Source organism: Tamandua tetradactyla, chromosome 7 (genome assembly GCF_023851605.1).
Source record: "Tamandua tetradactyla isolate mTamTet1 chromosome 7, mTamTet1.pri, whole genome shotgun sequence".
Taxonomy (NCBI): domain Eukaryota; kingdom Metazoa; phylum Chordata; class Mammalia; order Pilosa; family Myrmecophagidae; genus Tamandua; species Tamandua tetradactyla.
Window position 1 is genome coordinate 113,175,758 of NC_135333.1, and position 24,760 is coordinate 113,200,517.

At 39.9% G+C, this 24,760-nt stretch overlaps 1 protein-coding gene across 7 annotated transcripts in view; it reads left to right on the top strand.

Moving 5' to 3' along the window:
- Positions 1–24,760, top strand: part of SCN8A (sodium voltage-gated channel alpha subunit 8) — a 187,130-nt gene that overhangs the window by 138,254 nt on the left and 24,116 nt on the right. For all 7 annotated transcript variants that reach the window (XR_013155653.1, XM_077110725.1, XM_077110724.1 and 4 more), the window contains 7 exons: positions 402–640; positions 8,565–8,738; positions 10,771–11,127; positions 14,957–15,427; positions 15,940–16,057; positions 16,564–16,718; positions 20,003–20,176. Coding sequence is in view for 6 of the 7 variants with exons in the window: in XM_077110725.1 (XP_076966840.1) it covers positions 402–640; positions 8,565–8,738; positions 10,771–11,127; positions 14,957–15,427; positions 15,940–16,057; positions 16,564–16,718; positions 20,003–20,176 (1,688 nt within the window). In the remaining variant the exon portion in view is untranslated. The remainder of the gene's footprint in view (positions 1–401; positions 641–8,564; positions 8,739–10,770; positions 11,128–14,956; positions 15,428–15,939; positions 16,058–16,563; positions 16,719–20,002; positions 20,177–24,760) is intronic.

Below are 24,760 nucleotides of genomic sequence, written 5' to 3' on the forward strand. Positions count from 1 at the left end.
ATAATCCTTAAAATCATCCTATAACCTATAAAGTAGAGACCCTGTTTTACAGACAAGGCACCTAAAGCAGAGAGAAGTCAAGTACCTTGTCTGAGATCAAACAGCTTATAAGTATTTAAGGCAAGCTGAACAAGGGAATCGGACTGAACAAGGAAATAGCTCCTTACCATTGTGCTATACTCCCAAAACTGATAGCTTGAGCTGTGAGATAACTAGATCATTTTTAACAAGAAAGGGCCCTTGTACTAATCTCCTATCTACCTTAAAGAGAAGGGAAATGTCAGCATGCAGGTAACCTTTATTTTCATGTTAATAACAGTGATAATGACCCAGTGAGGAATATGAGCATATCCCCTGTTTTCTGTGATTGAGGGGCCATCTTTGTTTTTTACTTACTACAGAGTTGGAAGAGTCTCAGAGAAAGTGCCCACCATGCTGGTATAAATTTGCCAATACTTTCCTCATCTGGGAGTGTCACCCCTACTGGATAAAGCTGAAAGAGATTGTGAACTTGATAGTTATGGACCCTTTTGTGGACTTAGCCATCACCATCTGCATTGTCCTGAATACACTGTTTATGGCAATGGAACACCATCCTATGACGCCACAATTTGAACATGTCTTGACTGTAGGAAATCTGGTAAGATAGAGCCCTGTCTCCTGGTTTTATGATTTAAACATGTTTTGCCTGTAGAACATCTTTTTCTGGTACTAAAAGCTAGAATTTAGTTGCAAAGAAAGTAACAGTTAATTGGAAGACAACTGCTTCTAAACATGGCATGTCCTCAGCCACTTCTGCTCATAGGGTGAACCTAGGCTGTTTCCTCTTTCTGGAGAACTTTGAAGATTCATTTAGGAGCTATTTGCAGAAAACCAACCATGGTGACAAAATAGGAGAATTGGTACAGGAGATTGATTTCAACAATCTGAGCCAAGGACTTCTGGAATTTTTTCTCATTCTTTTTCTCGTATTGATTTGTGCATTGCTCCAACAAATCACTTCCCCTTTCGCCTTCAGTAACAACCACCACAAAATAGGGGAGCTCTTTTAGCACATTAAATGTAACTATAAATTTATTTGCATTGTCAGATCTCAGTTATCCATATGGGAACTATTTATGGGAAATTTTTCATTTTAGGCTTGTTTCCCCCTCCAATCCAACTTCTAGGCTGTCATCCAGTTTCTGCCATCAGTTGACCTGTGCCAGATTTATTTTAATGTTAGCTTAAGTCATATATTTAATTTGTTATATTACTTAGAAGATAGGTATGCAGTTTTAAAAAGTAAATTCCATAGTGTATTCCAAAGTTAAGTAGTTCTGATTTGGAAATTATCTGATTTACTTCTTTAGTACAAAAATCAGGAGTTGATTGAATTTTAGTAGATAACAAAGAATCTGTTAGAAAGAATACTCTAGGTCATCTGGGCCTCATTTTCCCTTAGGAGTTATACTTTAGGCATATTCAAATCTAGCTTGTTACCTTTTATTATTTAATTTCAGCATGGTCTCTGCCTAGTATATTTTACACACACACAGAGTTTTTACCTTAAGTCCTGATACTCTTATTTAAGTGTTATAATATCATTTTTAGTTCTGATTCTAAAAACCCACGTGGCAAAAGAAATCCCTTTTCTGGTTAAGCCTTATAGGCTATTGTGTTCCCTGGTGTGCACTCAAGGTGATCCCGTGGTCTTTCCAGTCTCCACGTCTGGGGTTAGCGACACACTATAGGTTCGTTGCTGTGACATGCTTGCTGTCTTGAAACAGGGCATTCCCACAGACTATCCAGGAAATCTGCTGGCTGTTTCAGAACAGTACCTGTGGATATCACAGAAATATGTTTTATTTTATTGGCCAAAGGTGATAAGCTTGCTGTCTTTATTTTTACTTTTTCACAAAATCAGTCCTTATTTCCAAGGGATCTGAGAGGCCTTTTCACCTACCACCAACAGATCTTCCCTCAGACCAGTCTAGAAAATAACTTTTTTTTTCCCTTTCTTAAGAATATATAAATTGTGGCAGAGAGAGTTCAAATAGAGTTGAGAGGCTACTCTGGAAGTTGTTCTTACGCAAGCTTCAGTTAGACATCGCTACCTATTATAACTTGCCAAACTCCAACAAGGACCATTCCGGCTAATCCTAAAGAACACCTAGGGCAATATAAAAGATTCCACAAAGATTCCATGCAGTAGTATAACTTTCCAGAAACCTACAACCTCTAGATGGGTCCCTGGACCAGATAAATCCTGAAACCTGGAGGGCCCAGCCTCTCCAGAACATGAGATGGTTCCATCTCCCTACCCCATATTAGTGGCAGACCCTTCCAACATGAAAGAGTTAGAATTGCCATAGCCCAAACACTCCTAGGGAGAGGGATAGAAAGGGCAAAGGTGATGGTGGAGTTATACAGAGAAGATAGGATTTAACAAATGAATATGATTGCTGAATCATTAAATTGATGTCTTTTAGTCTCTAGTATCTTAGAGCAGCTAGAAGTAAAAACCTAAAATTGTGGAATTGTAACCCATGTCATACTCTGAAATATGTTCTACAACTAGTTGTGGTGCTGTACTTTTAAATGTGTTGCTTTTTTGTATATAAATTATTTTTCACAAGAAAGAAAGAAGAGAGGTCGACTGTGGTGATAAAAACAATATTTATGCCTTCTAGCCTCCTATATTCTGGAGCAGCTAGGAGGAAAAATCGAGAGGATCGTATAGTAGCCCATGACAAACTCTGGGATCTGTCCTGTAACTACTTGTTGAAGAGTGCTTTGAAAACTATTGCTTTTTTCTTTCTTTGTTTTGTATATATGTTTTAACATACAATAAAAAAGTTGAAAAGTAAATATATATATATATATATATATATATATATATATATACATATACATATACATATACAGAAATTTAGGGTTACCCCTAAATTAAAGTTGTGAACATTCGAAAGTCTTTGCTCACAACTGTCAATGAGGAAAGAGAAGCTAGGCTAGCTAATATTCGGGACTCCAAGAGGCAAGCCAATCCAAGTTTTTAAAATAAGAAAGCATTCTGGTGGCCAGAGGTTTCAAGGGGAGAATAAATGTACAATTAGCAGTAGAAATGGAGTGTTATTAGTGACTCAGGACATATTGAACTGGCCAGTAGAGTGGGTGTGGAGGTAAAGGGAAGGAAGTCAAGGATGGTACTTAGGTCTGGGAATTTAAGGACAGAGGGGAAAATGGAAGGAACAGACTTGAAGCTTTAAATGAGGAGTTCTGATTTTGTCTTTATTAACTGTGAGATATTGTTCACTGAAAGAAGGTGCCAAATAAAGCAGGTGGGTAATGTGCTGTACCCCAGGGAAATTTACATCAGGCAATATCAGAAACAAAGATATACTTTGCTGCTAGGCCACATAGGTGCTAAGTGAGACAGAAAGAACACAGACCTGGAATTCAGAAGGTTTACATTTTGGTTCCTGTTGTAACTTAAATAAGCCATTGATTTCTGTTCAGAATTGTTTCACATCTATAAAATGGCATTAGTGCCATGTCATAGATTATGGGAGAATAAAATGAGGACCCATGCAGAAGTTTTGGGAATAGTTAAAAGTGTGTATTTTAGGAGCTGTATAAATATAATTCAGTAAAAGAATTTTCAAAGATTTTGAGATTTGGTCTTTGGCTGAATCTGAGAATAAGAAGATGGAAAAAAGTGCATTGGCTAGCTTGCAAAATAAAGATTATGGCTTTGCCTTGTGGTTGGAATTCAGGGGAGGCTTTTCTCAAAGCTAGGACAATGAATTAAATTCTGTTTGTCTATAGGACAGGCAGATGTTTTTAAAGGAAAGTAAAAGCAGTCTCCTGTAAATTGAAGATACCTACCTCTTCCATCTTCCGTACAAGAAAATATAATAATAGGAGGAAACTTAAAGATCATTTGGTCTCATAAGTATTTGTAGGAGAAGCAGTTTGAAACTATCTAAATTTCCTGTTCTTCATTGAACTTTGAATTGCTTTCATTCTTTATATCTGTATGGACTTGTGGTTTTTTATTTTATCTATTGGGTTATAATCCATTACTATCATTCATTTTGATGTTTGAACTGTTCCTGATTTGACCAGTGGTGGTCCCTTCAAACTGGCCTCTGTGTCCTTTTGACCTGTCCCATCGCTGCCTTGCCTTCTGATCTCGCAAGATGTTCCAGGCTAATTTTATGTTTTTCTTGCCCCAGGCCTGGAATCAGCCATTTCTCAAGAAGTCCTTGTCCTTTTAGTGGAAAACGATATTTAAAAGTCAAAATATGGGTTCTAGGTATGCATGCTTTTGGAGTATTGTTGCTCCCATGTCTTCTCAGTCAAGGGCTAGCTGTATATTTTGAGCTAGCTATGTATTGAAAACCATGAGTTCATGCTCTTACCTCCAATTCTAATCTAGCACTCCAAGATTCATTCTAGTTTTCTCCTTTTCTTTATTTTTACTCCATCCCCAATAATGAGATAATGAATTGCCATTATCTTTAATATATTTGCTTATTCAATTAAGCAACCGCTGCTCCCTCCTGCAGTGTAGAAACCCTCCTCACCCTGTTCAGGCTCTGACTCCCCATGCTGGGCTGTCCCCACCCCTTAACCCCATATACGTGCATGCCCTCTGTGCCCTACATGGGCTCCAACACCAACACCAAACCTCTTCTCCATGGGGGCACTTGCCTCACACTCTCAGGTTCTAATGTCTCATACCAGGCCACCCCACACATCCTTGCTTTTTCCTCACCCTACCTGGACTATGATGCCCTACAACAGATCTTTCCCCTGTGTAGACACCCTCTTCACCACCACCACCACCCCCATTCTTTTCCCCAACATGGAAGTTCTCTTCATCCTCCTTAGTCTCTGACATCCCATACCAGGCCACTCCATCTCCCCCTGCTCAGGCTCTAACTCTCCACTCCATGCCAGCCACCCCTCTGCATGGACACTACCCTTATCCCTACACCAGCCCATGCTTCTACCTGGAACTTCTCTTTGCCTAACTCAATAGCTAGTTCCCAGTGCCAGGCCATTCCTCTGCTAAGACATCCTCCAATACTCATCACTCTATGTGGGATCTCTTCCTTAGGCCTCTCAGGCTCTGACATCTGCACTAGTTTGTCCTCTCTCTTCCTGAACTCTAATTCTCTCTTCCAGGTCCCTCATGCTCTCCAATGTGGACTATCCTTCCCATCCCACTTGGGCACACTCAACACCCTGTGCAGGCTAGCCCTCCTACCCAAACACCCTCCTCACCCTGCTGGGGCTCTGCCATCTCCTGCATAGATGCCTTGCTTGAGCTCCAACGCCTGACACCAGAACACCTTTCTATGTGGACACTTAACCTATTGGCTTTAGGACTGCATTGTTTGGAGAGGAGGTGTAGAAGGAATGGCAGGGGCTTTACCTGAAATGCAAGTTTAATGTCCAAGATTCTAAGTAAAGGAAAAGAAAAAAAAAAGTTATTTTCCTCTTTCACCAAACACACATGACTGTTAACATTTCTTAACTTTCTTCTTTCTTATTTTCAGATTTTAGTTTTTCTTTCATCTGTGCCCCTCTAGCCTCTTATTCATACCTCTTGGTAATGCTTATCACATGATGTTTTAGTTTTTGTGCCTGTCTCCTCCTAGTTGGATAACCAAGAATCCCACTTTCTATAGGGGTTCCTGGGGTATAGAACTTTCAGTTTTAACACCAAGAAAGTCCCAAGCAAACCGGGAAGAGTTGGTCACCCTATTCCTGGTGACTGAGTTGATAAGCAACCATTCTTTTTCATTGTTGTAGTTTTATTTCATGTCTCCATTGTGGTATATGTAGGGCTTTAGTGTTTATTAAATTGAATTTCATTAACTTCAAGAGAAGGTCTGCTACAGAACAGAAGCTAATTAGCCCCCTTCTGAGTAAAAAGAGAGAAACATGCAAAACCCCAGTCACCCCCCAGTAAGCTCGAACTTTGTCTGCAAATGCATTTATGGCAGGAGGAATGCCACTTCTCCCCAACCCTTCCCAAATCCCAGGGTAAGTCCCAAGTGAAATATCCAATCTTAGGATATTGTAGCCCTTACTTGGTAGCCTGCCATTGCAAGTTGTTAGACCTGTGCCCGGGGTCGTGTCCAACCTAATTATTCTGTATGTTCAGATCAGCCTATTAGAACAGCAGTTCTCAAATTTTTGGTGTTGAAACCCCCTTATACTTTTAAAAAGTGCTAAAGAGCTTTTGTTTATATGAGCTACAGATGGGTATTTACCATGTTTGGAATTAAAACTAAGAAAATTAAATAGAAAAATGGCATTGTTTGGAATTTTTGCAAATTTTCCTAATGTCTGGCTTAATAGAATATAGTAGAAATCTCTTGTCTCCTCCTGCATTCAGCCTCTTAAGATGTGTTTTGTTTGTTTGGTTTCTGGTTTTGGTTGAAATATAGGAAGAAAACTTGGCCTCAAGTAGATATATTGTTGGAAAAGGGAGGACCTTAGGGACCCTCAATTACACTTTAAGAACAGCTGCATTAGAACATAAATTCTTAGGTGAATATTTGACATTAACAGGAGCAGCACTTTTATATACTTTCTGATACACTGCCTCTAATTCTACCCCTTCTCCTCAAGAAGCATATCAGAGTGCAAATAAGCATGACATCACAGTGATAACCTTAAATCTCTCTTCTTGATATTTAAAAAAGTAATTATTTCACACAACTAATAGTTACAAGTTTATCTTGACTCACACCCCAGCTGATGGCAGCATACCATGTGTTGAAACAACATGGTTGATGACCTCTGTCACAGGCAAACTACCACACATCTGGAGGCCATTTATCCCCTTGGCAAGCATCACCACCTAACTGAGGCATTGCTGATTTTCTCTTAGGAACCAGAGTCCCCATAGTATAAGTATACATCAGTCTTTCAGTGCTTATCACTGAGCGCTTCCTGTGTGCTCACCAGGAAACAAAGGGATAACAAACATAGTCTCTACTTTTAGTGTACATTGCACTTTGAATGGGCTAACCTTTCTATGTAGAAAACCCTTTGATGGGTTTGTAGGTTAGGAATTACTTACCTGTCCCTGCTTTCTCTAAGCTCACTCAGAGGGAAGTTATATCTGTAGATGTTTAGCTTACACTATGAACTTTGATTTTTCTTAATGGGATCTCTTTAAGAAATTTTTTTTTTTTTCAATTTTAGAAAACTACATCTTCGATTTAGAAAAGTGAGAATCACGGAAAAGTATATGTGCATCAAAAACATATAACCCACTACATCCATTTTGATGTATTTCCATCAAGTCATTCTGTTTTGTTATTGCTATCCATTAATTCAGTATATTTTCAAACAGCACCTATTATTAATTTCAGTATTTTTAAATTTGGTCCTCAGATCATATTTTCAAAATTTTCCTTAAACTCCTTTGTATGTAAACTTGGTAACTAATTTGGTAATTTAAGTAACAAGTACTCATTTATTATGACAGTTTTAAATCTATTACAAATAAAGTCTTCTTCCCTAAAAACATAAAATCTCATGTTACGTGGTTAACCTAGAATGAGGAATTTGGTCTTGTTGTCAACACTGGCATTCATAGGATTTTACTTTCTCATTGCGTATTATGTATTCCTGAGGCCTGAAGGACTCAGAACCCATTGAGCAACACAAGGTGCTCTGTCAGGCAGAAGTGTGGAAGATAGGTAACACAGGAAAAATAACAGTGTTGTGCTCAATAAGCTACAAATCTAAAAATATTTATTACATAATTAATTATATTGAGAAATTAAAAGAAGGCACCAAAGCCTCCAGCAATAAGAAAATTCTTCCAAGATATATTTACCCAATAGAATTTTATATAAGCGTTGAAAATGGGAATTGGAAAGACTGTATCAACATGGATAGAATTCTGATAAGTGGAAAATTAGAATTTATGTACCCTCATGATTTTACAACTCTGTCAAAATATATTTGCACTTCAAAAATCTCAGAATGGGAATATGTAAAAATGAAAATTGTGGGCAAGGGGGTGAGATTATGGTTACTTTCTCTTACATTTTGTATACTTTTGGCAATGCTCTGTTGCTTTTGTGATTTAAAAGAAGAAATCCTGAGGCATATATCTAGGTTTCATATGACACATAATGTCAAATTAGTAATAACACTGTATTTTTCAAAAGTAATTATAACAAGTGATTTTTAAGCAAACATCCCAAGCATGCATATTCAAATGATTGCTGATCCTTTAAAAGGTGTCAGCTTAGGTGTTATTGCCATTACTTAGAACATTTTTTTAACTGCACTCTTGAACAATGGCAACTGAGTGGTTTTGCCAACAAAATTGAGAACATTGTGGCTGGGGACTTCATTCAAAAGGAAAATAAGAGTTTCCAGCATCATGTGGTTTTGGGGGTAGTCGTGAGATATCTGAGTAGAGATATCTTCAAGTGCAGAATTTAACCAAGGCATGGCCTTCTTGGACATGTTGTAGTCAAAGGTAATAATAAATGTATTTTCTTTTCTATTATTCTTTTTCTTGTCCTCTACCTTCCCCTCTTTAGGTTTTCACTGGAATTTTCACAGCAGAAATGTTCCTGAAGCTCATAGCCATGGATCCCTACTATTATTTCCAAGAAGGTTGGAACATTTTTGACGGATTTATTGTCTCCCTCAGTTTAATGGAACTGGGGCTAGCAGACGTGGAGGGGCTTTCGGTGCTGCGATCTTTCCGATTGGTATTCCATATTTCTCCAATTTCTTTTTCCATTTCCTATCTTGCAGCTAATAGAGAGGATTTTGCATAAGTTAACTTGATGTTTTAAAAATCTTTAACTTTATTCTACTCCTGGTGCCAGTTGGCTAGTTATTTGGTTTTAGCTACCAAAACTGATTTTAGAAAGTTCCTCAGAAAATAATGCTTACTCTAAAAATTGAAGAGAAAGGACGCCAGTGGTCTTTATCACTGAGGTCTATTTTGGGTTTGCTAGGTAAACCTACTTCTTTATCTGAACATTTCCCTGAAATGACAAGAATTTCTTCTTGCTCAAAAATGACTTTTCTCGGGCAGGCCACGGTGGCTCAGCAGGCAAGAATGCTTGCCTGCCATGCCGGACGACCTGGGTTCGATTCCCAGTGCCTGCCCATGTAAAGAAAAAAAAAGAGAAAAAAAAATGACTTTTCTCATTTCTGTTTTCATGGTGGTCCCTTCCAGAAAATTAGGATAAATAATGTTTTAAAAAATTATATTGAAATTAGTTATTGAACACTGGCTTTTTTTAAATATATCATTAGCTAATATTTTTAATTAATATTTTTGAAGTTATTACTTTAATTACTAAAATGACTTTCTGAAAGAATAGGTAATGTTGTCCTCAAAATAGCTGCCCTGCTTCCCTGGCATCAGAACTGGCTTAGGTTTTTATTTCCCTGTTGAAAAAATACATAGACACTTGTAACTGAAAGGATTTAAGGCTTTTTCATTGATGTATTCAGCATATCTAAGAAAGAAAATTGTAGGAGTGAAACTTTTATAAAACATAATTTCACTTGATTCAAGTCAAAAATAACATCTGTCATGTTTCTGGGACCTTTGCTTACTACTCTTTGGTCAGGAAACAATCCACAGTAGACTTTTTGTGAATATTTCATATTATCTAGAAGAAAAGAGAAGGATTGAGAGAAGCCTTGGCAACGATATTCTTAATGAATTAAAAGCTAGTCAGAATATATATATATATTCTATATATGTGGCCCGTATAGACACATAGAGCAACACTTGGTAAGTCTTGAACTCTCAGATAAGATCCATGTATTCATTAGGAAAGTAATGTTCAAATTAATGCCATTATCTTCTACCAAAGTGCCTGTTACGTTATATGTTAGTTATTCGTCAATTTAAGACATCTAATGATGATCTAATTACTAGTCTATTGACCAAGATATTATGGTCTTTATGCATTATAATTCATAGGCTGTTAGCCAGGACTGTATAATATTCATTACAGAATATAAAAATTGCCTGATTTGGCAGGCCACGGTGGCTCAGCAGGTAAGAGTGCTTGCCTGCCATGCCCGAGGACCCGGGTTCGATTCCCGGTGCCTGCTCATGTAAAAAAAAAAATTTTTTTTCAATTGCCTGATTGACAAGTACTGTCCTCTGAATTAATAGCAGTATAATCCCTTTTTTAAGATGTTTATATACATGGACCTGTCCCTATTTTGGAGTTGTGCTTTTCAAAGTTTTGAATATACAATACAAAATTTTGTTTTAGCTACTGATCATTATTGGCAAGCAATAAGGAAGATTATTCAGAATATTTTAATGCTTGCTTTTTTAGAGAGACTGTTTTCACTGTGCTTGCCATATAGGTCTTTTGGTTCCTTCAGATCACATTTTCCTTGGTGTGTCCCTTGAGATGTCAAGGGAGTAAGAATCAATAGGAAATGGTATGTTCATGGATCAGTTTTTGATCAGAGTCAATGATCAGATTGACTCAAGGACTAATACCTGAGGCTAGAGGCAATATTCTTGGTTTCCTTATTCTAAATCTTTCACTTACTGTGAAATTAATCAGTTTTTCATCATCTGTGCCTCAGTTTCTCCCTTTTTAGTCTAATGCTGTTGTTAGAAAGTCCTGGGAATTTCTCAAAGGTGCTCAGTAAATTTAAATTGATTTTATTAATTTTATGTGTTTTTATTTTAGCCATTTGGTAAGAAAATGGATTGAATATCATTGGTTTTTGTTTGGATTTTTTTTCCTTCTCTAGCTCCGAGTCTTCAAATTGGCAAAATCCTGGCCCACCCTGAACATGCTGATCAAGATTATTGGAAATTCAGTGGGTGCCCTGGGCAACCTGACCTTGGTGCTGGCCATTATTGTCTTCATCTTTGCTGTAGTGGGAATGCAACTCTTTGGAAAGAACTACAAAGAGTGTGTCTGCAAGATCAACCAGGACTGTACACTCCCTCGCTGGCACATGCATGACTTCTTTCATTCCTTCCTCATTGTCTTTCGAGTGTTGTGCGGGGAGTGGATCGAGACCATGTGGGACTGCATGGAGGTGGCAGGCCAGGCCATGTGCCTCATTGTCTTTATGATGGTCATGGTTATTGGCAACTTGGTGGTTAGTACTAATTTGTAGACCTTTTTGCTCTTTACCTTGAAAATCTTACCCTTGGCCCAGAAGCCCAATCTGCTTGATCCTTCTACTACCTTCCGTGGCTATGTTTGTTTTTATTCTTTCTTGGTCCAAGAGTACTAAGGTTCAAATGAAGGAGAGGAGTCTGATATTTATACAGTGCCTACTCTGTCATAACTCCTTCAGTCCTCCAACTTTTTTTCATAGTTAAAGAAACAAAATTCAGCAAAGTCTCTTTCCCAAGGTCAGGCAGCTGGTATATAGCAGAGCTTGTATTTGAACCTAAATATGCCTGACTCCAAAGTCTTTGCTCTTTCTACTACAAAAGGTTTCTTTCATCTAAACTAGGATTTCTCAACCTTGGCACTGTTAACATTTTAAGCCAGATAATACTTTGTTGGGGTGAGGGAGTGGGGATGGGGGCCTATCCTATGCATTGTAGGTTATTTTACAGCATCCTTGGCCTCTACCTGCTAGGTGCTGATAGCACACCTCCCCTCACCCCCCAGTTGTGACAAACCAAAAATGTCTCCAGCCGTTGCCAAATGTCCCTGAGGGGCAAAATTGCCCCCCATTGAAAATCACTGATCTAAACCATCTTAGGGTTCTATTTAATTTGTATATGTGGCAGATCACTTTCTTGCTTTACTCTGATCTGTCAGCCTGCTATTTTCTGCCTCTGTATATAGAACATCCACCCACAGAGATTTTAATACCTTGTTTCTGAAAGTGTGGTCTAAGGACTACCAAGATCACCTGGTAAAGTGGGTTAGAAATGCAAAATCTCACCCCTCGTCTCCTGACTCAGTTTGCATTTTTAATGAGACCTCCAGGTGATTCATATGGACACTAAAATTATAGATCAGATCTCCAAATCCCACTTACAAGTGTGGAGCCAGGAAGGCCGGAAGAAGGCAAGCTCAGTTTTTCCCTCTTAAGCTGGTCTGCATTATTTCTCTAGCCTTTTCTGCCACAGAGAAGCGTGCCAGTAGCAGGTTCCTGCTCACCAACCTCTGAACCAGGCATGGCCACCCTATTCTTTCATTTGGCCTATAAAAACAGCCACTATAATGTTTCTTTAATCTCTCCCATTCTCCATTCCCACTACCTTTTTCTTGGGCCTAATCTTCCAAGTCCTTTCACTCCCATCAATGAATGTAGCTATTGCCTAATGGTACAGAGGGTGATCAACATTTCCAACCCTGGCCTCACCACCCTTTCTCTAGTCTCCTATTCTCAGTTGTCTCAAGGACATCACCCCACAACTGTCTACAAATACCTAAGCACATGACAAAATCAGCTTTGTTATTTTTGCCCCCCCCATGGCACTTTTCCAGTTTCCCTTTGCCTCCATCCCTCTGCCTGTCTAATCCCTAGGAACCTGTAACTTTGCAGTCTTCCATCTCTTTTCTCTCCACTCCCAACAAATATCTGCTGTGTCTTAAATACATCTTTCTTCATATGTCTTTCTTCATAGTATTTCTAAGATCTGCCCCTTCCTTTCCATTTCTATAACCCATCCAGTGTTTCTAAAAGTGTGGTCTGAAGACCACCTTCATCATAATCACCCGAGTCATACTTATTTAAAAAGGCAAAGTCCCAGGCCCTGCACCAGATCTACTGTGAATCAGAATCTCTTCAGGTGAGGCCAAGGAGATAATACATTGTTAACAAGCACGCCCCCAAGAGCTTGTTGTGCATGCTAAGGCTTGAGTTTTCTATAGCTTAATCCAAACCCTGATCAATTATGCATGTGACAGCCTCCTGACTAGTCTTCTCTTTATAAATGTAGCTTCTAGGAATAACTTCCTGAAATCTCTGTCATCTGTGTCTCCTTTACTCAGGAACTAATAGTGATCCAATAAATAAAATTCAAATTCTTCAGTCTGGTCTTCAGAGTCCCCTCTACATCCCCCCCATTTACCAACCATACTCCTTTTTACTTCTACAAATGGCCTAGATTATCCAAATCCATACAGTTTATTCTTTCTACCCCTCCCAATATGCGCATATATTATCTCTACCTAAAATATGAGGCCTTACTTTTCTTCAGAAGTGTAACAAAGTAAGGGTCGAGTATAAATTAATAAATGAGTACCTCTCCCACTTTTCAAAAGTAAGTTTTAGTGGAGAAGCTAAACCTACCTATAGTTATGCCTAAAAATTACTTCCAGAGGCGTGCTCTTGTTGTTCAGATATGACCTCTCTCTCTAAGCCTAACTCTGCAAGGAAAACCATTACACTCCCCCCTACGTGGGACATGACATCCAGGGGTGAAAGTCTCCCTGGCACCGTGGGATCTAGGATCAACAATGCCTTCCTGACCAAAAGTGGGAAAAGAATTGTAACAAATAAGGTATCGGTGGCTGAGAGAGTTCAAATAGAGTTGAGAGGCTACTCTGACGCAGGCTTCAGCTAAATAATTACTATTTATCATGGTTTGCCAAACCCCAAGCAAAACCATTCCTGCCAACCCTAAAGAACACCTAGGGCTTTATCTGATATTCTACAAAGGTTCCATGCACTATGATTACTTTCTAGAAACCTACAACCTCTAGATGGATTTCTAGACCAGACAAGTCCTAAAATCCAGAGAGGCCAGCCTCTCCAGAACATCAACTAGTTCCATATCCTTATCCCATATTATTGACAGCCCTTTCCAACATGAAAAAGTTAGACTGGACATAGCGCAAATACCCCTAAAGACTGGGAGAAAGATCAAAGGAGAAGGTGGAGTTATAACAGAGAAGATAGGATTTAGCAAATGAGTATGACTACTGAATCATTATATTGATATTTCTTTTAGTCCCCAGTGTCTTGGAGCAGCTGAAGGGAAAAATCTAAAATTGTAGAACTTGTAACAAACTCTGAAATTTGTTCTAATTGTTGTGTACTTTGAAATTTACTGCTTTTTTGTATATATGGCATTTTTCACATTAAAAAAATAATGTGTTTAGAAAGAGCAATTCTTAATTTAAAAAAAAGGCCTTAATAAAAATTAATCTTGGGCAGTGCAACAGTGACTTGGTGGCAGAATTCTCCCCTGCCATGCCAGAGACCCGAGTTCAGTTCCGAAGCCTCTCCATACCAGGGGGAAAAAAGGAAATTAAATGAAAATAACAAATTAATAAAGCTTATATCTGATGGCTTGATATTTGACAACACAACAGAACTCAAAAGTCATCATCATAGTCTTGCTAAAACTATTTAATTTTAATACATATTAGGAAAACAAAATTCATTCTTAAAATAAGATGGCATATATTTTAGTTCTACTTTCTTGAGTTGTTGTATGAAAATATGGCTCTCCAAGCCTAATTTTTTTTCTAACATGATTCTCTAACATGATTCTAACATGATTTCTAACATGATTCTCCTGATCATGAACACATGGCATCTATATACTCTTTGAACCTCCCCAAAGATCCACATATGTCCTTTGTTTTTATTTTGGGGGAATTTTCTTCCCAAGTGCATACAACCATTGCTTTTTCTAATTATAAAAGAATTAAAACGTTTTTGGATGCATACCTGTTTTTATTTTTTTGGTTTTTTTTATATACCTGTTTTTAAAACTATGAAAGAACCAAGGAAACAGGTGCTAAACTCTTTGTATATTAACTGAAACCGAACAAAATGCCCACCTAATGAAATGAGCATTTGAAACACTGTGGGTCAACCAAAACATGACAAAAACTCTTGAGTCAGTCACATAAAATTTGGGCTGCCAGTTCGTAACCCCTAGTCTAGTGGATAACTTTTCTTAATACCATTCAAGATTTATTCTCCTGTATTTCTAATCCTGCTGGCACAGGTACTGAACCTATTTCTGGCTTTGCTCCTGAGCTCCTTCAGTGCAGACAACCTGGCAGCCACGGATGATGATGGGGAAATGAACAACCTACAGATCTCAGTAATCCGTATCAAGAAGGGTGTGGCTTGGACCAAACTGAAAGTACATGCCTTCATGCAGGCCCACTTCAAGCAGCGTGAGGCTGATGAAGTGAAACCTCTGGACGAGCTGTATGAAAAGAAGGGCAACTGCATTGCCAACCACACTGGTGCGGACATCCACCGGAATGGTGACTTCCAGAAGAATGGCAACGGCACAACCAGTGGCATTGGCAGCAGCGTGGAGAAATACATAATTGACGAGGACCACATGTCCTTCATTAACAACCCCAACTTGACTGTGCGAGTACCCATTGCAGTAGGCGAGTCTGACTTTGAGAACCTCAACACAGAGGATGTTAGCAGCGAATCAGATCCTGAAGGCAGCAAAGATGTAAGGTCCCAGCCTAGAAACCAGCTTTGGTTCTATATGAGAGCAAACAGGGTTCTGTCAGCCCCAGAGATTGGTTCAGCTGTGGGCTGAACTATTTAGAGATTTTAAATAGTTCACTTTGAGAACCTACCCTACCATCACCCTCCCCCCCCCCCCGCAATACCATTCTAGCCTTCCCTAGATGACCTAGATTCCTGAGGTATTTCTGGATCTGTCTCCATCTCTTTTGGATCTTCTGGGTCTGAGGCTAGAGTTAAACCCTCAAGTATTTCCCTGCTGTTAATCTTTCTGAGCTATATCCCTGAGACCAACCTATACCCACATTTCTTTAGGATAGGTCACTGTCATCTGTGGGTGGGTTTAACCACCAACCATGAGTTGTATGGTGATGAACTATAAAAATTATAGAGAATTATAGCTGGTTCACCCTCCCTCCAAGAGGTAAAATTGTTAGGGTGGCGTGGACATAATGCTACAGAGTTGCTTGATCTCCCTTTTCCTTATGTATCTAGAAACTGGATGATACTAGCTCCTCTGAAGGAAGCACCATTGATATCAAGCCAGAAGTAGAAGAAGTCCCTGTGGAACAGCCTGAGGAGTACTTGGATCCTGATGCTTGCTTCACAGAAGGTGAGAGGGAGCAAAGAGAGGGGATAGGCACATGGCAGTTGTACTGCTCAAAAGCGGATTTCTGTCAGGGTTACTGATTATGACAGAAAAATGGGCTGCTCAGTGGCTGTCTTTAAGATCTTTATTTCCCTATTGATTCTGATCCTTAAGAAGTTTCTTTTCTCAAGCTACTCTGTTCATTTTCATTTGGCATCAGCCCAGAACTTCCATTAGAAAGGCCTATTCTGTCATGGCTGTGCCTGCCTCATAACCTTCCCCACCTTCCCCCAACCCACCCCCACTGCTTCTTTGTAGCTCTTCCCAACTCCAGAGGGCCTTGCCTTGTTAGCCTTGGAGCAGAGGCTCAGCCCTCCCACACATTTCTGAATCTCACATTCTGATTCAGCCTCGGTGCTCCCCACTGTGTGTTGGGGCAGCTCCAGGTACGGCCTGGGAGATAGAGGAGAGGGCAGGTCTGGGCGGGACACACTCTCCATGGCCTGATCTGCCTCTCCTGCTGGTGCCAGGTTGTGTCCAGCGGTTCAAGTGCTGCCAGGTCAACATTGAGGAAGGGCTAGGCAAGTCCTGGTGGATCCTGCGGAAAACCTGCTTCCTTATTGTAGAGCACAATTGGTTTGAGACCTTCATCATCTTCATGATCCTGCTCAGCAGTGGCGCCCTGGTAAGGGGAGAGTATAATGAGAACTTGGCTGGGAAAGGGTTTATAGAAACTAATGGGAAGAGGCTGGATGGGGCCCAAGCCTAATTTCTCTGAAAACACAGATTGGCTATGATCCCAAGGGTAATGGTCTACTAAAGTGCTCTGGGCTGATGCTTTGAACTTTCAGAATTAGAATCCATATTTGTCCACATCCTGATCTTCTTTAGTCTCAGCATGAACTCTATCAAACCTTAGACTCCTTTTCATCAGGTTGAACACACAGTCTTCACTGCTTGGTTTGCCCCATTCTAAGCAACTTCCTAAAATGAACTTCCTTCTTTCACCTAACACCCAAAATCTCTTGTTCTTTACTTTTTAGTTGCCCAAGGTGGAAGGGAGGTGATATCCTCCTACCCAGTCTCCCTTGACACCATTCTGGATTTGGGGAGTCAAATGACTAATAGAAGGGTTATTTATTTGACTTTTTTTTTTTTGCATGGGCAGGCACCAGGAATCGAACCCGGGTCTCTGGCATGGCAGGCAAGAACTCTACCTGCTGAGCCACTATGGCCTGCCCAGAAGGGTTATTTATATTCATGTTATTATAAGTGCTTATCATTAGTCAATGAAGCATACTGCACATTAAACATGCAGGCCACTCTCCTGCTAGGACTAATTTACCTTGAAAGTTGCTTTCACTTTTAGCTGTATTATTACTCTGGAGACCTGAACAGTCTAGTGTGAGTAGCTGTCTACTAGTTGTATGGATTTGAGGGCAGCAGGAACTAGAGACACCGCACATTTTCCTTTTTCTAATTAATAGAAAGGTGAAGAGTGCAGAAATTTGAACTGTCTTCAGAGAAGGAGGAATATTCATGTATGAATTAAAGCTTAATATGGAAACAAAGTAACAAAGAAGAACCTCCAAATTCAGTGATAAAGATCCCAACAGTAGCTTGAGAAATTCACTGGCATGTGAGGGAGGAGAACAGTAGAAGCTGAGAAAGGTGTTAATGGGTAGTAGAGAAGAGTCCAAGGACAAAGAGGACATTTCAGTAGTGGGAAGTTAGGGGAAGGTTTATGGAGAAGGTGTCAGGATTAGACTAAGAGACAAAAAGATGGTTTGGGTGGCCATTGATCTGAGTGATGGGGAACCAGACTTTCCTGCCAATCTGGGTCATTTATTGCATTAGCTAGCATTCACTTAGCACTTCAGGTTGTGTTGTGGAGGTACCCGAGATGACAGCACAGTCTCTGCCCTCGAGAAAAGGGAAGAACAGACTAAGGCAAGGGATTGGAGGCAGGTGCTGTATTTTTGTTGTCATCATTATCCTGAAAATGTATTAAACAAAAGCTCAAAATAATAGAGAATATGCCCCATCCCTTGATTTGTCTCTTTTCCCTCCCACCTCCACAAAAATAAAGAAGGAAGGAAAAAGCAGCAGTGAATTAAGAGTTCTGAATTTTCATTACTGTTCACCTATGACAGTTCGTTTTTGTCATAGATGAATAAACGGGATACTTGGCTCAGTACTTGAAGACCCTATGCAATAGTAGACATGAGATTTAAGAGAAGTTAAGAGAAGCCACAGTAAGCATGTCCAAGAAAAGACCAGATTATAGTCATAATGAGACTTCAGAGGGAGGGCATTAGAGCCCCCAGTGACATGAAGATCAGTCTTGGGCATCTCACATATCTTGGGTTATGGAATGGTTTTTCTGAAATGGAAGCTACTATGTTTTTGATAGAATAGGAGGGATTTATTTGTACCACGACCCTGAGAAGGACAGTGGAATCCATGTCTTCTGTCCCCATAGCCCCATGATGAAATTGAAACACCTTATTTCACGTGCCTCCGTTCTGGGAGATGAGGATACGGGTAGCCCAAATCTATCCTTTTTGGAACTTTCCAGAGCAAGCACCTCCCTTGCATAGCGGTGTGTGGTTTTCCACCTCCACAATTTTTTTTTTTTTTTTTTTTACACGGGCAGGCACTGGGAAGCGAACACCTCCACAATTTTTGTTCAAGCTTTAGGAATGCTCTCTCTTAGCACCACACAATGCCATCCACCACTCTGCAAACAGGAATACCCATCCCTTCATATCAGGGAATTACCTCATTCAAGAATACCATAAAAAGGAAATAGTACTTAGATTTCCCTTCCCTGAGCATCTCCCAACCCTGTGACCCTCCACCTTTATCTGCAGTGTCCGGAAGCTAAGTTAAGGAAAAATTTTTGTCATAAAGAACATATGTAATGCTGGCAAGTATGTGGAGAAATTGGAACCCTCATATACTACTGGAATGAATGTAAAATGGTACAGCCATTTTGGAAAAGAATTTAGAAGTTCCTCAAATGATTAAACATGAAGTTACCATATGATCCAGCAATTCCACTTCTAGATATATCCCCAAGAGAAATGAAAATGTGTCCATGCAAAAACTTATACACATATGATAAAAAAAAAATAACTAAGCCCTCCTCTAGCCTCCTATATTCTGGAGCAACTGGAAGGAAAATCTGAGAGGATTATATGGTAGCCCATTACAAACTCTGGGATCTATCCTGTAGTTACTTGTTGAAGAGTGCTTTGAAAACTATTGCTTTTTTATTTCTTTGCTTTGTATATATGTTATACTATACAATAAAAAAGTTAAAAAAAAAAACTTATACACAAATATTCATGGTGACATTAGTCACAGTTGCCAAAAAATAGAAGCAGCCCAAGTATCCATCGATAGATGAAAGGAAAAAATAAATGTAGTATATCCATACAATGGAATAATACTCAACAATAAAAAGAAATGATGTATTGATACAACATGGATAAACTTTGAAGGTATCATGCTAAGTAAAAGAAACTGGTTAGAAAGGACCACCTATTTTATGATTCTGTTCATAAGAAATGTCCAGAAGAGGCAAACCTAGAGAGATAAAAAGTAGATTGGTGGTTGCCTAGGGCTAGAGAGAGTTGGGGATAGGGAGGTAACAGCTAAGAGGTGTGGCATTTTTCTTTGAGATAAGAAAAGTGTTCTAAAATTGTCATGATGAATGAACTCTGAATATAGTAAAATCCATTGAATTGTACACTTTAAATGGGTGAATTGTATGGTACATGAATCATATGTCAGTAAAGTTGCTTACAAGAAAAGCAATCATGTATAGCAGGGGAGTAAAGTGAAAGAGAGAAGACACTGGTGATAGGCCAACCACATGTGGGAAAAGCTGCCGGAGAATGGCAGTGCTTCCAACGTTGCTTATTTGGCTCTAGGCATAATAGGCAGTTGTTGTTTCTCTTTTAGGCTTTCGAAGACATCTATATTGAGCAGAGAAAGACCATTCGTACCATCCTGGAATATGCTGACAAAGTCTTCACCTATATCTTCATCCTGGAGATGTTGCTCAAGTGGACAGCCTATGGCTTCGTCAAGTTCTTCACCAATGCCTGGTGCTGGCTGGACTTCCTCATTGTGGCTGTACGTGTCCTGCTTTCTACTTCCTGCCCCTTCTAGCAGAAAAATAGAATGAGGGATCTTTCTTCTTAAGATGGTTGGAGTTGCCTGGGGCTCAGGTTATAAGACAAGATGTAGGTGTAGGTTTGGGTAAAGCTTCTTTCAGAACCCTCAGATGTTAATTTTGGGAGGGGAGCTCTGAAGTCCCTGCATTAGCTCCTGGATTAACCAATCAACTCTTTATTCTGGTACGTTTGCTTTAGAAGATTCAGAGATTGTGAATGGGAGGTGTAATAATCATTGGTCTTAAAGCCCCATGTTCTAAGTTTGGGACAGGACAATTCTTGCCCATACCAACAGGACATCCTCTTTCTGTTGCCAGGAAAAGGGGTGAGAGAGTGAGGTAGGTGCTGCTGGAACAGAGGTGGTGGTGAGCTCTTTGTGGACTCGTCTGCTAGCCATTCCCATAGACACTTCCATTTAACTCAAGTCTTAGTACTAGGCTCATCTGAATAAGTCAGTTAATCAGGGGGAGGGAGAAGACTTTTCATAACAAAATAAAATTTAAAAGGCCTAGCCCTTATCATTTTAAGAAAGTAATATTAGAAAAGTTCCCCTCTCCCCACACATTGCCATCCTCCACAGTGATGATCAAACTTGAAAAAATCTTTTTTCCTCCAGGTTCCAAGACTGTCTCCAAGGCTTGGTGGCCCTTACCGCCTATGTTATTTTTCAGGTTGGAAGCTGCGTCATCTCTAACTATTTCTCATCATTCCACCATCTCTTGTCCCTTGTTGGCTTTACTAACAGTAATGACTGGTCTCTTATTCTGTGTAATAACTAAAGCTTTTTTCTTTCTTCCAGCAAAGCCACCTTTTTTTTTTTTAAAGAAAAGAGTGGGTTAGTGTACCAAGTGAGAAGTACCAAGGAAGTGGAGTGTTTGATGGCTTAGTTGGTACATTTAGAATATTGGTTGCATTGACCGTATTATGAACTACCCATAGAGTGCCTCTGGGATCTAAAATAGAACAGCATGGAAATCTCTCTTTTAGGTAACAAGAGCCGAGCACTCTGCACGAGCAGTGATTTCTGATCTATAATGTGCATTCCTTTCACAATTCAGTGTCTACAACTTCCATGGTTAATGACTCCTTCCAAGACCTATTTGCATTCCTCTTTTCAAAAGACAGGCCTTTGGGGGAAAATGTCTAAATGGGGTGAGGATGTCTCTCCCTGCCCATAAAGTGGACCAAATAGGTGCAGCCCCAGAGGGTGCTAGCATGAAACCCTAGCAAGAGATTTCAGTACTCCCTTCAGCAGCTGTTGATACAACCTTGTGATGGAAAGGGCTCTGCCTCCCACAGGCAGAAAGCTTAAGTGCTAAGACTTAAGGAATGGGCTTGGGATAAAGCCCAAAGAATTTAAATGATGCTGGGCCAGCTCTCTTGCTAGAGGACAGGAGACGTGTCAGAGCATCTTCACTTCACTGTGACTCCTCAGGACCAATTAGAGTCAGGTGGAGCATCCTTGGGAGGCCTAGAAGTTCCTCATCTAATCTTTACAGACCTGAGACAGATATCTTCACCACCACATTCCTAATTGCCTTAGGGAAGCTATGATTCAGAGCAAATCTTTTCCACCATGACCATTCCTTCCACTCTCTACTCTAGCCCAGACTACTCCCTTCTTCTTCACCCCAGAATTCCAGGGTATTGATCAGGTATCCCACATTACTCTGTAATCAAATTGCTGCTAAAAGCATCAACATCCTACACATCACACCTATTTTGCAAACTTTTTTTATTACTTTTTATACTAGGTAGCAGGGCGGTAAAAGGAAACATAAACAAGCATGCAATCAGCTGACAATAGTCCATAAACTCTAGCCTTTGGATGTTGCTAGATGACTGTATGCTGTGGGGCCTAGCAGTGGCACTTAAGAATGTCCTGTCTTCTTCCAGTTATTAGTAAACAATTTAAATCAAAGACCATTATCTGTGTAGAATTGTTCCACAGCCATAAGAAATTACAGAGAAACAGGCAGGCATGGTCTCAGCCCTTGGAAAGTTTACACTGGCTTGCAGGGTGGCTCTGGCCTAATTCCAGGCTTGTGGCAATACAACATTCTGGGGACAAGGCTCTTCTAGGAACCTCCCTTCTATTGACTTCTTGTCTCAGACCAAACACTTCTTTCATTCTTCATTCCTCAGATGTTTATTGAGCACCCACAACACGCAAAACCTCCTGCCAGGTGTTGTGGGGAATACAGGAAGTATAAGACACTGACGTTGCTCTCTTAAGGACTTGAAAAGGTGAGATGCATACACAAATAACCACAGCATGGAGCAGGGCATGATAAGGGGAGACAGCCCCAGCTACTGTGGGGATCCATCCCAGTACCTCCACTGGTAGCCACTTTTGAATTATAGATGGAGATCAAGATGTAAGCTGACACCTGAACAGCAGGAACTGTCAGTCTTTACTGTCCATTTGGTTAAAATTTCTAGTTCCTTTGGCATTTTAGAACATACAGCAGGTATAAATTTTAGGTCCTAATTTAGCATACCATCTCTGCCAGACTCTCCCTCCTATTTCATCCTCCAGTGACTTGGTGTTTGAATCTGTTATTTATCACCATATTTGTTTCCCTAATGGATTTTCATTTGTCTTTGATGTCTCTTAGCAGCTGCAGAGGGCATTTTTTAGAGTCATAGATAATCCAGACAGCTTCCAAGGTTGATTCTCTTCATTTATAAGCCATGTGAGTTCCCAAATAGGGGCAACATTTTATTTTGCTCAGGTTCTTGGCTGCTCTGGAGATTTTATCCTGTAACAGAATTTTGTCTTTTTTTCCCCTGGGAAATTTACCTCATCCTGTTCTGGGTTGAGCCAGCACACTGGTTCCAGGGATTGAAATTTCAAATACTACTCACCTCATCCCGAATTCAGACTACTGAAAACATTCTCTGTTTAAAAATGTTCACTTCATTTTGAAAAAGCTATCCAGTGTTTCTCCCTTTTTTTTTCTCTGATTACTCAACTCTTTTTCCTTTTTAGGTTTGATTCTTTCCTTAAAATACTTTAAGCAGTGTTCTGAGTATCTTCTGTGAGGGTCTAACACGGAGACTCAGAGGATCATAGGAGAGCCCTCAACTGCTAAAGTGTAACCCAGATAGGACCCTTATTGGTCCTGTCTTGGGAGAACTTGGCCATATTGATCAATTGAGCTGCAGATTATCTTTCAATGTTTAGAGCCACCTGGTCCACAGCAACCTCTAAATTGGCTTCTGCACCTCCTCTACCCGTACCCCCGCTTTAGCTCTAATATCAGATTAGTCACCTACCCTGAAAAGTACAAGGCCTGTAGCCACTAGAAACCTATAAGGCTTATATATATATGTTTATTTTTTTGCAGCCTTTCCTTGGCATAGTTTCACAGGATGAAGCTGATTCAAGGGTCATTTGAATCCAGATACTTGGTTGAGATGGGAAAGCTTACCTTCAGATATGCCTATTAAGGTCTCACTAAGAATTTGGCAATTTAGGATATTTGGGGCTGCATTTGGCAATAGTAGGCAAAAAGACATTTCCTTACAGATTCTTTTTTCTTTTTCACAATCATACAGTCACATTGCAAAAGCTATATCATTATATAATCATCTTCAAGAAACATGGCTCCTGGAACACAGCTCTACAGTTTCAGGCACTTCCCTCTAGCCTCTCTAATACACCTTAAACTAAAAAATGAGATGTCTATATAATACGTAAAAATAATCGCCAGGATAACCTTTCGACTCTGTTTGAGATCTCTCAGCCACTGACACTTTATTCTGTCCCATTTCTCTCTTCCCCCTTTTGGTAGAGAAGGTTTTCTCAATCCCTTGATGCTAAGTCCCAGCTCATTCTAGAATTTCTGTGCCACGTTGCTAGGGAGGTTTATACCTCTGGGAGTCATGCGCCACATAGAGAGTGGAGGGCAGTGAGTTTGCTTGTTGTACTAGCTGAGAGAGAGAGGCCACATCTGAGCAACAAAAGAGGTTCTCTGGAGGTGACTCTATCACCTAATTTTAAGTACTTAGCCTATCCTTTGCGGGGATAAGTTTCGTATGAACAATCCCCAAGATTGAGGGCTCGGCCTATTGATTCGGTTGTCCCCACCTTATAGATTATTACTGATAATGATGGATGAAGAGAAATATGATTTGTTGGTATACTAAGTTCTTGATAAGGCCCTTGTTTCAGGCAGAGATTGAACACTGGCCCATCTCCCCTTCCACGAACACAAGTAGCCTAATAGAGCAGCATCTAGTCCTATATTTGGTTTGGACACTGCCTCAGACTCCTGAGATGATACCTAGCCTTATAATGATGAGTACATGCATAGATAAAGGCTTGCATCCCTGACCCTCCCCAGATCATTGGCCCTCCTCTTCTACCCCCTGCGAGTCCTGCTGCTTAAATTATTGTCTTCATTTAAAAAAAAAATTTATGCAATTCAGAGATACAGAATCAAAGAATTCAAGCTCTAGGATAGAGATCAAAAGAACAACAAATAAAACTAAATTGTGGATTGTTCCCCCCACCCCCACCCCTTCTAAATTTGCCTTA